The following is a 15,732-nucleotide window of genomic DNA, read 5'->3' as shown; positions in this document are numbered from 1 at the left end:
AGTGAGTGGGGAGGAGGGGAGAGGAAAATGTTGTGGCGGCTGGGAGCAGGTGGGATGGGGGCTGTAGGTCCCTGTGGTAGGCACCGGGCGGGCCAGAGACCCTGTGAGTCCTGAGCTGCTCCTGACCTGGGCCCGAGTTTTCAAAATAAAAACAGTAAAATGAGGATAAGGGTGTTCATCAGAAATCTAATTCTCCTTGTAGTTATGACTACTTGGTGCTATTTTCGAAACATCTTGTTCTTTCTGTTCATTGCCCCCCTACTTTCTTCGCGGCTCTTGCTTCGTAGGCTCAGCCAGTCCCTGGGCACCGACTGGCTATGTAGTCGTGAGGTGAGTCTGTACCTCTCTGGGCCTCGGTGTCCTCATCAGTGAAAGCAAGGTGGACATGGGGACTCCAAGGGCTTGGCCTTGCCCACAGGGCCAGCGTCAGGCAAAGTAGGCGTAGAAGAAGATGTTGACACACATGAGCAGAATGGCATTGAAGCCACACACACGGGCCCAAAAAGCATGTTTCTGGGGTGTCTGGCTGTCACCTGGATGCAGGAGGGGGGAAGAGGGGAGAGGCAGATGAGGGCCAGAGGACCGCCCTCCTGTTTCCACTCCCACACTCCCCCAGGTGGGAGTGAGCATCAGGGCCTCGGGTCAGCCGCATACCTCCTTTTGCTCCCACGAGCACATCCTGAGCCAAGGTCCACCAGGTGAGGTTCTCAATCTGCAGAGGATGATCAGGAGGGGAGTGAGGCAGGACAGGGTGAGCCCAGTTGGGGCTGGGGGTCAGGGATGGGAAGTGAGCAGCGGAGGTCAAGAAGGGATGGAGGTCAAGAGCTAGAAAGTTCTCAAGTCACAGAGGGTCAGGGAGAGAATGGGACCTGAGTCCAAGTGTGTTAAAGGTCAGGGATCAGAGTCAGGGATAGGACATGCGGGGTCAGGGTCAGGGCCCAGGGCAGGCTCACCTGGATTCCCTGGGGGGGTGGTGTCAGCAGGCTCCCGGCCACCACCACAGCTCCACTGAGCACAAAGAGGGCAACAGCGAAGTGCAGGTAGTGGATACTGCCCAGGATGGCTGGCCGCGTGTCCAGGTCACCACACGGTGGGGCAGGGTGCAGGAATTCCAGGACCAGCCTGGTGGCGCCCAGTGCCAGCCCCACCATGAGGCCCCAGAAGGCCCCCTGGGGAAGAGGAGGCAGGGCCAGTGGGCGGTGAGGGGGAGGCCAAGTCCCCTCCAATCCCAATCAGCACATAGGCAGCAGGGAAAGGGATGGGCCAGATGCAGCTCATCTGCAGGAAGAGGACCCCGCCCGGCCCCCACATCCTGGCTGCCCCAGCTCTCTCCGTCACCCACCCACCTGCTCGTTGGCACGCTGCCAGAAGATTCCCAGAACGAAGACTGCGGTCACGGGGGGCGCCAGGGAGCTGGTCACTGACTGCATGTAGATGAAGAGTTGCCCGCTGTTGGAGCCCTGCAGGACGGGGATCCAGGCCACGCTCACACCGATGAGCACCACGATGACCAGCCTGCGGGAGGCAGGGGGTGTGCTCGTCCCCTGGGACCCTTCCTCACTTCTCTACCATCTCCCGCAGACTTCAAGCCACCTCCCTGGCCTCTGGGGATGTGGCCAGCCTGGCCCTGCCCCAAACCCTTCTGTGGCTACCTGCCACCTGCAGGTACAGCCCCCGACTCAGCCTGGGTGCTCCTTCGTATCCCTGGGGAGACCCCCAAGCCCCCCACCCCAGGTTCTCCCCTTGATCCTCAAGTACTCATCCCACCTGTTTACTTCCTTACTGTCTGTCTCCTTGTCTGGGCTGGACACCCGAGGAGAGCAGGAGCCTCACGTCTTCAGCCCACCACTGCGGCCCCCAACACACAGTAGGTGCTCAATAAATACTTGGTGGCTTTGTGAATGGCCCACTGCCCTTAGTCCAGCCAGACTGACCCTTTGGTGTTTCTCTCACACTGGTGGGGCTTGGCAGGAGCTGTGGCCTCTGGCTGGCACACTTCTTACACCTGTAGCCCCCAGGCTGCTGACCTGCACCCTCACGGGGTGGCCTCTGTCCTCAGAATGCAAGGTTTGGGGTTGGGCAGTCTGGGTTTGGGTTGGGACGTGGCCTCCTCAGCTCTGAAGCCTGAGATGTCTACCAGAACGAGCCCCTGTGCCTGCCTACCCCGTGTGGACTCCTTTTGGCTCCTGCCTGCCTTCCCCCTCGGTGTGCATCCTCCACCACAGGGACATGCTTCATGTAGTGAGCAAGCGCCCCTCGGGACCCCTCCTGAGTGCAGAGCACTGTGCTGAACCCAGACTCAGTGATGAGTCCCTTCCCAGCTCTGAGAGTGGAGTAAAGAAAGCAGATGAGCCTGTTATCCTGTGCAAAGGGCTGCACTCAGGGGCCCCAGAGGAGGCATTAATCCAGGAGGGCGTCTAGGCAGAGGAGGGCCTTGAAGAGTGTGGGGCCCAGCTAAGGAGACAGAGGAGGGGCAAGGTGTCCCATCTGCTCCTCCTTAGCTCAGTGCCCCTCTCCCCTGTGTCAATTGGACACCCTTCTCCACCAAAGTGGGTGGCAGGGGAGGCCTGAGACCCTGGACAGGCCAGCATGTGTGCAGCTGGGGCGGGCCCTTCCTGTCTGCCCGCCTGCCCGCCTCCCTTTCTTCCCTTCCAGGCCTAAGGGAGAGGGTGGAGGGAGGAGGTGCCACCTTGATTAAGGCTAATTAACCCTTAGCCTGGCAGGCGGGCGGGCGGGCGCTGCCCTCTTCAAAGGCATAGGCAGGCTCCATTAACACCCGCACCCTGCTCTCCCCACACAGCCTTCTGCGTCCAACACTGGACTCAGCATCTCTGCACAGGGCCTGGCCTCTCCTGAGCAGCCCAGACTTTGGCCCTGGCCTCCCCCCTGGTCTCCAGGGCTTTCCCTTCCGGGGGTACCACAAACCCACAGGCTGTTCCTTCTGTCTAGAAAATCCTCTCCAACTCCTCCCCTTGCCGCCCCCCCCCCAACAAGGCTCAGCTCAAGGCCCTCCTCCTCCAGGAAGCCTTCCAGCCCCACCATCCCTCCCTGTGCACACATGCTGCCTTCAGGAAGACTGACTGTCATCCTTGGGCTGCAGCTGTAGCTGCAGGGGACCCCCTGCAGGGCTCAAGGTAGGGGCTTGGAGATCTCTCTGGGTCCCCTATATTGTTCCGCTCGATGCAGGATGCTGCGGAGGCATCGGGCACTGTTTGTGGACTGAATAGTAGACAGAAGGTAGGATGTAGACAGAAGAGGGTAGCAGGGGAGGGAAATGAAGGAGCAGAAGGAACAGGCAGAGGGGCCTGGTGCTAGCAAAGCCCAGGGCCCCAGATGTGGGACTGTCACTTCCCCCAGACCTGCGATGGCTCCTCTGGCCCCTCCTCAGTCCTCATCAGGCTGTCAGGGTCGCTGGCATGCCCCTGCCTGTCCCTGCCCCAGGACGGCCTCCTCCCCAAGGCTTCTGGACATGCTCTCTCTGTAAATCCCATATCCCCTTGGATCGGGGCTCCAGAGACCCAGGACCCCATACACTCCAGGAAACGCAGTGTAAACAATGTTGTTTCAGGCAGGAGGAGGCTGGAGGTGTTGTAGGGGGTGGGGGTGGGGGTGATCCTGGCCCAACACCTAGTGTAGGATCCTTTCCACTTGACCAAACTGGCAGCGGAGAGAACTGGGACCCAGAGAGGGTGAGCAACCCGCCCGTGTCACACAGCCGGGTGCCCACAAGCGGGCTGCGGGGCCCGGGTTGGGTGGGGCTGGACTTGGCAGGAGAGGTGAGAAGAGGGTCAGGGTGCCGTAGCCGGGGGCGAGCTGATGTAGAGGTCAGGGAAGGAAGGGCTTCAGAGGATTCTGTCGGACAAGGGCAGGGGCTTCCAGGGCCACACAGCCACCAGGGGTGAGGGGGGACCACATGGTGGGGAGAGGAGGTCAAGGGGCCAGGACCTGCTGACACAGAAGCATCCTGCCAGGTAGGAGGGAGAGGCTCGTTGTTTTGGAGGAGGCTGTGAGCCTGCAGATGAGCTCACACTCGCCTGCTGAGTGGCGTGTCCCAACAGGGCCCTTCTGACAGGAGCTCAGCTGTTTTGCATCACGGAGACAACTGCCTGGAGCTCCTGGGGGGGGACCCCGCCCTGAGGATGGGTGCCAGGGGCCGGGAGCCTGAGGGGAGCTGGGGGTCAAGCCAGGCCCCGGAGGCTGGGCCCCTCAGCCAGCGGAGTGGGGGGGCCACATGGCTCGGAGGGACACAGGCCCATGCACCCCCAAAGACTCCCTGGTACTCTCCGAGTCCAGGGATGGAGGGCTGGGCCACACACAACCCTGCCCATCCTGGAGTGGGGGGGGGCATTAAGGAGGAGTCTGCACTGTGGGAGGAGTCTGACCATGATCCCCTGTGGGAGGCTGAGAGGGGACAGAGGCTCATTCCTTGGTCTGGGTTATCAAGGAGGGCTACACGGAGGAGGGGACAGTTGGGCAGAGTCTACAGAGATCAAGGGGTGACTCATTAACAATGCTACGAGGAAATGGCAGCAGCTCTGTGGCCTGAGCGGGACCCCCTGGAGAGCTGGCTTGGGGCCCTCCTTGGGGCAGCCCGAAAGCATCAGGAGGGGAAGACAGAGAGGTCTCTGGGACGGTTGGGGAAGGGGCCCTGAACCGGCAGGGAGTCCTTCAGAGACGCAGCTCAGAGTAAGATGAGGGCCGTGACCCTGAAGCGGTGGCCGGAGCCACGTGGGAGGCGGGCTGGCCCTTCCTCCAGCCTGCAAATTCCTTCTTACCCTCGAAGCCCCCTCTGGTGGGACCTCAGGGGCCTCCACCGTGTGGCCGCGGAGACCCAGGCCCCAGCCTGCCCCCCCCTTACCGGCCCACCAGCAGCAGCTCCCGCTCGCCGGCGCGGGGCCTCAGCCGCCTCCAGATGTCCATGGTGAAGAGCGTGCTGCTGCTGTTGAAGATGGAGGTCAGCGATGACATGAGTGCGGCCATCATCACTGCGATCATCAGCCCCCGCAGACCTGGGGGTCGGGGACAGGGCCGCTGTGACCCTGCTCGGGAGCCCCCCCACCCCAGGCCCCGAGGTGGGCATTGGCCACCCACAAGTCCCTGGGAGCAGAGCCCCAGGAGGAAGGAGGCTGGAGGTGCTCCCCCAAGAGCGGCTGGAGGCCACGGGCAAATGCAGGGGTGGGGGTGAGGGGTGAGGGGCTTCGGGATTTGCTGCGGGAGCCCGTGGTCTGCTGGCCCCGTCTCACCCTGTCGTCACCACCGTGACGGCTTGTGCTGTCCTGGGTGCAGTTATGAGCCTCGCAGGTGACAAAGCACTTTCACACCCGGGACTTCATTTGACGGAAGCATTATTAACCCGTTTGACAGATGAGGAAGTGGAGGCTCCTAGCGGGAGGAGAGGTGCCCAGGGACTCACAGAGGCCAGAAGCAAAACTCGGGTGGGGTGGGGTGGGAAGGCCCGGGGCGACCCTCTGCTCGGAAGTCATGGCCCGGGCAAGGCACGGTGGCCCCGTGTCGGGGGGTCTCCTGCAACTTCCTGCAGGCACAGGGGGGTCCCCTTTCTTGTTGCCTCTGTGGAAAAGGAGATGCCGTTCTCCCGGGGAGACAGAGTCTCTCCTCCAGCCCCTGCCCTGGGATAAACCCGACGAGGGCCCCCCACCCTCCCGAGTGCTCGGCCTCCTTGGTACTATTTTTCACCTGGCCTTGGTTCTGTGTCTGACCCGCTGTGTGACTACCAGGCATCCCATGGCCCTCTCTGTTTACTTATCATGCTGACTGGGCTGGGCCCCAAAGAAAAGTGAGTTAGATCATGGTTTTCCCCAAAGCCTTTCTCCATCCTGTTTCTCTTGCTCAGGGAAGTGGATTAACTTGGAGTTTATTCTCCACCCATTTTCAGACAGGGAGCTCAAGGTCTAGAGAGAGGTTACAGCCCAACAGTGGCTGGGTGTCAGCACTCGGGGGCCTAGTGAGTGTCCCCTCACCCTGTCCCCCGGAACAGAAGAGGAAGGTGAGGCCCAGAGGTGGGAACCCACAGGGAGGCAAAGTCTTGCACCCGGCTGTGTCCCAGCATTATTATACTTAATCTCAGCAACAACACGCCAAGGGGTGGGTAGGCGTCATTATCTCGAATTTACAAATGAGGACACTGCAGCTTCAAGCAGGGAAGTGACACACCCCAAATATCTCAGCCAGCGAGTGGCAGAGCTGAGATTTGATCCCAGGTCTGTGAACTCACATCCCCTGGGCCTCTGCACCCCAGGACAGAGGGAAAGCTGGCAGGGCCTGGAAGCTTCTAGAAGGGAAGCCACAGAGGGGGTGGGAGACACTCAGGGTCTGAGGATCTGGAGGTGAAATCGGGCTGCAAAGGATCTCAGAAGGGCTCTCTGCTCTTCTTGCTTTGATGGGACAAGAAATGTGAAAAAAGCTAAAACCTGCCCCCCTAGTGCTACCAGTTGTGGGGAGGCAGGAGGTGTGGGCTTCGGGGGGCTTGAGATCCTGATCCCGGCAGTGGGCTTGGGGCCAGACAGACTGGGGTTTGTGTCTCAGCCACTCTGCAGCCCTGGCGAAGGCACTTTCGCCACATGACCTTGGGCAGGTCTCTTCAACCTCTCTGGGTCTCAGTTTCCCCATGATAAATTAAAATGGGGATGATAATAGCAGTTCTAAGGGTTCTTGGAAGAAGATGGAAGTTTATTATATGTAAAGTCCTTGGAATTGTGCCTGGTCCTTAAGGGGTGACATGTGAGTGTTTTCTAGCATTATTATGTTCCTCTCTTCCCCTACAAGTGGAACGTCCCACTTGGGTGTCACGCTGGATCCAGAGTGGCCTCCACAGCCCCCAGTGCCCCTCACCCTCACTGGTCCCACCCGAGGCCTCACTGCACAGCCTGCCCGCACACCACCCAGAGTCTCACCTATGGGCATCAGTTCCATGACCAGCTTGGGGTAGGCGATGTTGGAGCAGCCAATCTCAGCCCCACAGGCCCGTAGGCACTCAGACGGCACCACACAGCCCACGTCATCTGCATGAGAGGGATGCCCAGTATGTCCCAGCTGCCCCACCCCGGCCTTCCGACAGGTGTGAACACCTGGGGTCAGCAGGACCCGGACCCGGCCCAGCTCTGTCACTGCCTCTTACCAGGATCTACTTGGTCCTTGGTCCGTTTCCCAGCCTGGGTCACAAGGAGGGGGCTGGCCTCTGAGAACTTTCTGGGCCCTAAAGCCTTGACTCTTCCTGCCCATTGTCTTCCATTACAATGCCTTCTTGTGGTCCCAGGCCAGGCCAGGAGGGTCACTTGCAGTGTGGCACTGCCCGTGCATGAGCAGTCGCTGTTAGAAGTCACCTGGGCACTGGTCTCCCTCACCCTCCTCCTGCCCCTAGCCCTTCCCAGAGGGGCAAATACAGGCTAGTGGGGCACCTTCCCCCATCCCTGGGTCAGAGCTTTAGGCCAGACCTGTTCCCCTGACCTCCCACCTGGAGTCTCCAGCAGCTTCTGGAAGATGCTGGACCAATCGTACTGCCCAATAGTTCCACTGTCAACAAGCCCTTCCAGTCATGGAGATGCCAGCTCCTCCTGGCTTGCCCCTTCTTTGCCCCCGCCCCTCACCTTGCTCCAGCCACAGGAGGCCTCCCTGTCACCTGGGCCTTCCTCAGCAGCCCCTCTGCCCAGGCCTTCCCAGGAGGACTGGCTCAGCACTGACTCTGGAGTACATCCCCTGATCCTCATCTCTTTACTAGGGACCCCTGGGGCCTGCTGGTTTGTTTCTTACTCTTCCCAGTGAGTGGTGGGTGCTGAGCCGGTAAGAAGGGGGCCAGTCTCAATGGGGCCACCTCCCCAGCCACAGGAGCGCGCACACGCTCACCTATTGAGTGAATGCAGATTAACAAGCGTCCTGGACTGAACCCTACATGGGGCCTCCCTAGCAAGCTGCCCCAGCCGACCCCTGTTTGGGGGCAGGAAGCTCGGGCCTCACTCCCAGAGCTGGTGCGGCTCCCGTGGGACCCTGCTCCTCGGCGGCAGCAAGGTTCCCCAGCACAGTGTGGGGAACGGCAGTCAACCCCATGTGCGGGTGCTCCTCCAAAAAATTCTCTCTGAATGCCCTAAGGCCCCTGTCCCTTGGGATTTTCAGCAGGGGCCCAAAGATTGCAGAAGGATCGAGAAGACTGTGACGGTGAGGGAAGTTCAGAAACAGAAGCTGCCCCACCAGCACTCCGGGGGCACTGGAGGCGTTTGGGGGCTTACATTTCTATATGGCAGTGGGAATCAGCTGCCCACGGGGCTCCACTCGCAGACCAGGCACTTCTGAGTTAAGTACTGTCCCCTCCAAATGCCCCTTCTGAGAAGTCCTTCCACAGATGCCCAGCCCAGTGCAGTGGTTCTCAGATTCCCTTCCTCTAGGCTAGCAGGGCTGGGGCAGCTTCACTCCAGCTCAATGTCCTGGCATCCGCGTCTCTAGCACAGCCCGTGTTTTAAGCTCCAGGCACCCAGGACATCGGCTGCCTGTTGTCCCCTGGCACCTCCCACTCAGGGTGTCCAATCACACTTGTCGGTGTCCCCCACCTTGGCCTGGTAATAGCTCCCTGTCCTTTCTCCCCCACAACCCCCAGCCCCATGGCTCCTCTACCCACAGCCCTGCCTGCTTCGCTTGGCTCCCTGCCCTGCTCCCGGGCACCAGCTCCTCCCCGCCTCCCTTCCATCCTCCCATCCTTGCAAAATTATACCTCCTCCGCTCACATCCCTTACTTCTCAGGAGCCCCCCTCCCCCTGCACTCCTGGAGCCCATGCCTTCCTAGGAAAAAATCCTTTCCGTGGCCTTTCAGTCCTTGACAACTGGTCTCAGGTCCTCCCATCCAGCATGCGTCCAACAGCCACCCCGACTTGCTTGTGTTTTGTGGGATACACCCAGCACTTTGCCACCTCCAGGCCTTTGCAGACCAGGTCCCCTCCTCCCAGGACTCCGTCCACCCTTATTTACCTCCTGCTTCCTGGCCTATCACAAAAGGCTTGTCCTCTGAGGCTTTCTCAGGCTCCCCCTGCACTGTCCCCACCCCCCTCCCCAAGTAGGCAAAGCAGCTTCCTCTCAAAGGCTCCTATGGCCAAAGATTGAATCACAGTTGTTTGTATGCATATTTTACCTCCCCTACCAGACTGGGAGCTCCCCAAGGTTCTGACACTGGGTTTGAATCATCTCCAGGTCCCAGGTATCACTCAGTTCAGGGCTGGGCCCAGAGGAGAGATCTTGTGAACATTTGTGAATGAATGAGTGAGTAATGGTGTGAATGGTTGGGAGGAAGGAGGCAAGACACAGGAGTGGAGGAGGAGAAGGAGGAGATAGGATGCGAGAAAGAGCCATGAAGAAGTTCAGGCACTGCTTGATCCAGCTGCCCTGTTCTACCACCCAAGCCCAGTAGGTGTGCAGATGAGAACTCGAGACCACAAAGTGGTGGAACTTGTCTGGGACCCACAGTTGGACACAGGACATAGCCCCAGCCTGTTGGCAGGACTTGAGGGGGGCACTGAGGGTCCAGCATACAGAGGGCAGGTGATGGGCACCCTGACAGGTTCTGGGCCTGGACCGGCCGGCTCTGGGGCTGGGACTCAGCCCTCCTGGGAGAGACAGGTGAGGAGTCACAGCCACATAATGGCTCAGAAAGCCCGAGTCAGGAGATTCTGGCCAAGTTTATTCAGCCCATTCCAAACTCTGGGCATGGGCCTCCGCCTCTGGCACCACTGGCTTGCTGGCGCGAGTTTGTGCTGAACAGTGAAAGAACCACCTCTCCTTTATGACAGCGGCAGCAGCTTCTGAGTTTGTCAAGGAACCAGCTTCTGTGGGCCTGAGAGCTTCCCAACTGGGCTCTACTTTTGCCTTGGCACCTCCATCCAGCCAGGGGCCACACCAGAAGCCTGGGAGCTGCCCCTCACTTTATCCCCCACGTCCTCCCTCCCTGTGGCCAATACCAAGTCCAGCAGCTGGGCCTTGGTGACCGGGTGAACTGCACCACCTCCTTACTGCACTGCCTTGCCCCCTCTAGTCCATCCCTCATGCAAGCTGCAGAGGGAACTTCTAAAACCACCAGTCTGCACATGATCCTTCCTGCTCACACACTTCTGTGGCTCTCCATCTCCTGCAGGAGGGATCACAAGCCTCTATTGTGCCATTCATGGCTTTCTACCTACTTAGCCACTTTTAGCCACACCTCTGAGCCTCTGTGTTTGCTATTCCCTCTCTCTGGAATACCCTTCCCTCCTTCACAAATTCAGGGAATTCATATGCATTCATACTGTCAGCTTGTGGATATCTGTGCAGGCTTTGGGCAATGTCCTCATGGCACCAATAACTCTGTGACCTGTGACAGCCTCTGCCAGTGTTTGCTGATGGACTGAATTACCCTTTTTATTTAAAAAATGTATTCATGAGAGACACAGAGAAAGAGGCAGAGACATAGGCAGAGGGAGAAGCAGGCTTCCCATGGGGGGTCTGATGTGGAACTCATCCCAGGACCCTGGGATCATGATCTGATCTGAAGGCAGACACTCAACCACTGAGCCACCCAGGCGTCCCATGAATTACCTTTTCTCATGGAGGCCAATGCACATAACACCATGAGGGCTAATCAAGTTGCTCCCTACTCCCTAACCAGGTGTGGCCCATCCCTGGGAGTCAGTCCAGATGTGGATGTTGCAGTAAGGAGGAGGAGGTTTAAGTCCAACTATCCCAATGCCCTACTGTGTGATCCTGGGTGATTAGTTAAGGTCTCTGAGGCTGTTTCTTCCCCCCTCTAAAGTCCTTCAAAGGATATCCAGAGGCCAAAACTCAACTGCAACCTCAATGTCATACCTGACGCAAAAATTCATTCAAAATAGATCACAGATTTAAATGTAAGATGTAAAAACTATCACACTTTTGGGGGGAAAATCTAAAAAGTAGGAGAAAATCTTCAGGACCTAGGGCTAGGGAAAGAGTTCTTAGACTTAACATCAAAAGCAGTGTCCATAAAAGAAAAAATGGATAAAGTAGATCTCATCAAAATTAAAAGTTCAGTGTAGGACACCTATGAAAAGAATGAAAAGAAAAGCTACAGAACAAAATCAGTCAAGTTGTAGGATACACAGCCAATACACAAAGTTTGGTTATGTTTCTACACACTAACAATGAACCATCAGAAAAAGTAATTAAGAATATAATCCCATTCGTGATGGCATCAAAAATAATAAAATACCTATAAATAAATTTAACCAAAGAGGGGAAAGACCTATACAATGAAAATCATAAGACACTGATGAAAGAAATTGCAAATGACACAAATAAATGGAAAGATATACCATGTTCATGGATTCAAAGAATTCATGTTGTTAAAATGTCCATACCACCGAAAGCCATCTGCAGATTCAATGCAGTCCCTATCAAAATTCCAATAGCCTTTTTCACACAAATAGAAAAAAAAATCCTAAAAATTTGTATAGAACCACAAAAGACACCCCAAACAGCCAAAGCAATCTTAAGAAAGAAGAGAAAAACTGAAGACAACATGTCCCTGATTTCAAACTATATTACAAAGCTATAGTAATCAAAACAATACAGTATTAGCACAAAAACAGACATAGAAATCAATTCAACACAATAGAGACCACAGAAATAAACCTACACATGTATAGTCAATTAACTAATGACAAGAGTCAATAATATACAATGGGAAAAGGACAGTCTCTTCAATAAATGATGTTGGGAAAACAGGACAGCTGCATGCAAAACAATGAAACTGGGCTACTATCTCAAACCATACATAAACACCAACTCAAAATGGATTAAGTATTTCAATGTCAAACTCCTAGAAGAAAACATGAAGGGTAAGCTCCTTGACATTATCATGGTGATGATTTTTTTTTATTTGACACCAAAAGGAAAAGTAAAAAAAAAAAAAAAAAAAAAACCCACAAATGAGATTACAACAGATTAAAAAGCTTCCACAGAGCAAAGGAAACCATCAACAAAAGCAAAAGGCAATTTATGGATTGGGAAGAAATATTTGCAACTGTATATCTGATAAGGGGTTAATAGCCAAAATATATAAATAGCTCATACAACTCAACAGCAACCCCCCCAAATAAAATCCAATTATAAAGTGGGCAGAAGATCTGAATATACATTTCTCTGAAGGAGACAAATGACCAACATGTACATGAAAAGGTGCTCAACATTACTAGTCACTGGGGCTATGCAAACCAAAACCACAATGAAATATCACCTCACACCTGTTAGAATGGCTATCATAAAAAAGAGATCACATGTGTTGGCAAGGATGTAGAGAAAAGAGAACCCTTTTGTATGTGTGGGTGTGATACTGATATCGGTTTCTCAAAGTAAAAATAGAACTACCATATGACCCAGCAATGCTACTTCTGGGTATATACCTTAAGGAAATGAAATCACTAACTTGAAGAGATATCTGTACTCCATGTTCATTGAAGCATTAGTCACAATAGCCAAGATGTGGAAACAACCTAAAGGGTCCATCAACAGATGGATAGATAAAGATATGGCATACACACACACACACACATACACACACACACACACAGAAATATTATTCAGCCCCGAGAAAGAAGAGAATCCTACCATTTGTGACAATATTGCTGGTCCTTGAGGGCATTACGCTAAGAGAACTAAGTCAGACAAAGAAAGACAAATATTGTTTGATCTCATAAGTGGAATCCAAAAAAAACCCCCAAACTTATAGAAAAAGAGAATAGAAGGATGAGACTGTGGGGTAGGGGAAAAGGGCGATATTAGTCAAAAGGTACAAACTTCCGATTATAAGATGAATAAATTCTGGAGATTCAATATACAGCATAGTGATTATAGTTAATAATAGTGTTCTACCCTTAAAAAACAAAAAGTTACAGACCAGCAGAAAATATGTGCAGATCACAGACCTAACAAAGACCTTGTTTTCAGAATATATAAAGAGCAGGAATGCCCTGGGTGGCTCAGTTGGTTAGGCATCTGACTCTTGGTTTTGGTTCAAGTCATGGTTTTGGGGTCATGGGATAGATCCCCATGTTGGGCTCCGTGCTGGGTGTGAAGCCTGCCTGAGATTATCTCCCTCTCCCTCTGCTCCTCCCCCTCATCCTGCTCACACTCTCACTCACTCTCTATTTCTCTTAAAAGAAAAAGAATATATAAAGAGCTCTCAACACTTAACAGTAAACACCAAACAATGCACTTTGAAAATGGGCAAAACACATGAACAGGCATTTCACTGAAGAGGACAGACAGCTGGCAAATAAGCACATGAGAATATGTTCTATATCATTAGTCATCAAGAAGTTGAAAACTAACAGCATAGTAAGATATTATTATCACATCCTTATCAACTAAAATAAAAAAGTAAATTAAAATAAAAAAAACTGTGACAACATAAAATGTTGGCAAGGATGTGGAGAAATTGGATCACTCGTATGTTATAGGTATGTAAAATATACATGATACAATATATATACAAATGAATATGTATATGAATGTTCATAGCAGCTTAATTCATAATAGCCCCCAAACTGGAAACAACCCATTGTCCTTGAACAGGAGAAATGGTTGAACAAACTCTGATCCATCCATGCCATGAATATTAGCCAGCAACAGAAATGAACAAGCTACAAGATACACACAACAGCCTGGATGACCTTGCCAGAAAAAGCTAATCCCCAAAGGTTATATACTGTATCTTCCATTTATGTAACAGTGTTGAAATAAAAAAAAATTGTAGAGATAGAGAACAGATATAGTAGTTGCCAGGGGTTAGGGATGGAGATGTGGGAATGGTCGTAGAGAGGGAGGTCTCAGTAATGGTGGAATAGTTCTGCATCCCAGTTGCAGTGGTGGCCACACAAATCTACATGTGCGGTAAGATTGCATCCACACACACACAATGAATGCAGGTAAGCTGGTGAAATCTGAAAAAGTCCTAGATCACACTGACATCAATTTTCTGGCTATAGTATTATTGGACTACAGTTCTACAAGATGATACTGCTGGGAGAAACTGGGTAAAGGCTGCCTGTGGCCTCCGTTGGTGTTTTGCTGTTGTTGTTGTTGTTGTTGTTGTTAACTTCCTGTGCATCTGTAAACATGGGCAGGGAACTGTAAGGTTGAATGAAAGGCTGTATGCCTCTCAGCCGGGAAAGCCAAGATTCCCATCATGATCCCCTGGACCTCTGTGCAGTCATAAGAGCAAAAGGAGAAGCTGAGGTCCAGAGACGCTTGGGCAGGGGCCTGGCTTCTGGGGTCACTATGTCCAGACACAGTGTGCTGGGGCTGCAGTGGGGGGCCGCAGGGTAGGGAGTATAGGATGTGAGGCTTGAGGGGATCCCTGGGTGGCGCAGCAGTTTAGCGCCTGCCTTTGGCCCAGGGTGTGATCCTGGAGACCCGGGATCAAGTCCCACGTCAGACTCCCGGTGCATGGAGCCTGCTTCTCCCTCTGCCTGTGTCTCTGCCTCTCTCTCTCTCTCTGTATGACTATCATAAATAAATAAAAATTAAAAAAAAAGAAAAAAAAAAGGACTTGAGTCTTGAGGGGTCAGTGATGGAAACCACAGACACTGCTCAGGGCCTGTGGATAGACAGTGGTGCGTTCTGGGCCCAGGTCTAGAGACATCACCAGCCAACCTTCAGCAACACAGAGCAGTGTCCTCAGGGCTCCAACTGCCACCCAAGCTGCAGCGGCCCTGTCCAGATCCAGGGCAAATGGTGGGGGAAGAGGGGGAGGGCTGGGCCAAGTACCTGGCCAGCTAGCTGTGGCACACAATGGGATAGGGGCTGTTTATCGGGTCAGGTTTAATGCGCTTTGTTGTCCCTGCCCTAGCAACCTGCTTTTAGATTTAGTTGGCACTCCCGCACCTCCCAACCAGGTGGGGCCTGACGCCAGCCTGACTCCAGTGCTCTCTGAAGGCTCTTTTCAATAATTTTTTTTTATTTTATTTTATTTAATTTATGATAGGCACACACAGAGAGAGAGAGGCAGAGACATAGGCAGAGGGAGAAGCAGGCTCCATGCACCGGGAGCCCGACGTGGGATTCGATCCCGCGTCTCCAGGATCGCGCCCTGAGCCAAAGGCAGGCGCCAAACCGCTGCGCCACCCAGGGATCCCTGAAGGCTCTTTTCATCCCAGGGTCCAGGTGGGCGCTGCTCATCATACCGGACCAGTCCTGGGGGGGTACCCCTCCCAGCAGGGAGAAGCGCTAGGGACTAAGGGCTGGGTATCCATCTGCTCTCTGCACACCAGGCTCTGTACAAGGCTCCTTCCGGAGTTTAGTTGCCCCGTTGGTGCCCTACCCTTGCCTTGGGGCCTCCCAGTCTAGTACCCTAACTCTCCTCCAACAACTGGACAGCTGGCTATCTGCGCAGACTTGCCGTCCCACCTGGGAAGCTGGACACTGGCAGGGTTGGACCCGGGTTACCAACAGGCCCCAGGGGCAGTGCAAAGGTTGTCGACGCTGTGTTCCCAGTAAGAACGCCGTCCCTCTCCAGGCTGCGGAGTTCCCGGAGCTCTCGGGCTCTGGCCCCTGAGCTTCCCAGAATCCGGCCGCCCGGGGTGGGAAGCAGCGGGGGGTACAAGGGGCGCACGACCGCCCCGGCCGCCGGTGTCCCTCGGGTTGGGGGGGGGATGGGGGCGGTGAATCAGCTTCCGGCCCCGCCCCCGGGGCGGCACGTGACCGCAGGTGGCGGCGGCGGCGGCG

At 54.5% G+C, this 15,732-nt stretch overlaps 1 protein-coding gene across 1 annotated transcript in view; it reads right to left on the bottom strand.

The window, feature by feature from the left end:
- Positions 1-161: 161 nt before the first annotated feature.
- Positions 162-15,732, bottom strand: part of SLC5A10 (solute carrier family 5 member 10) — a 56,221-nt gene continuing 40,650 nt past the window's right edge. The window contains exons 10-15 of the mRNA XM_055304819.1: positions 6,912-7,019; positions 4,859-5,009; positions 1,347-1,515; positions 954-1,169; positions 655-712; positions 162-533 (exon numbers count right to left, since the gene is read on the bottom strand). Coding sequence (XP_055160794.1) covers positions 427-533; positions 655-712; positions 954-1,169; positions 1,347-1,515; positions 4,859-5,009; positions 6,912-7,019 — 809 coding nt within the window. The 3' untranslated portion in view covers positions 162-426. The remainder of the gene's footprint in view (positions 534-654; positions 713-953; positions 1,170-1,346; positions 1,516-4,858; positions 5,010-6,911; positions 7,020-15,732) is intronic.

The sequence above is a fragment of the Nyctereutes procyonoides genome, unplaced genomic scaffold (genome assembly GCF_905146905.1).
Source record: "Nyctereutes procyonoides isolate TBG_1078 unplaced genomic scaffold, NYPRO_anot_genome, whole genome shotgun sequence".
NCBI lineage: Eukaryota > Metazoa > Chordata > Mammalia > Carnivora > Canidae > Nyctereutes > Nyctereutes procyonoides.
Note: the sequence above shows the minus strand (reverse complement) of the source record. Positions and strands in the feature narration are given on the sequence as shown.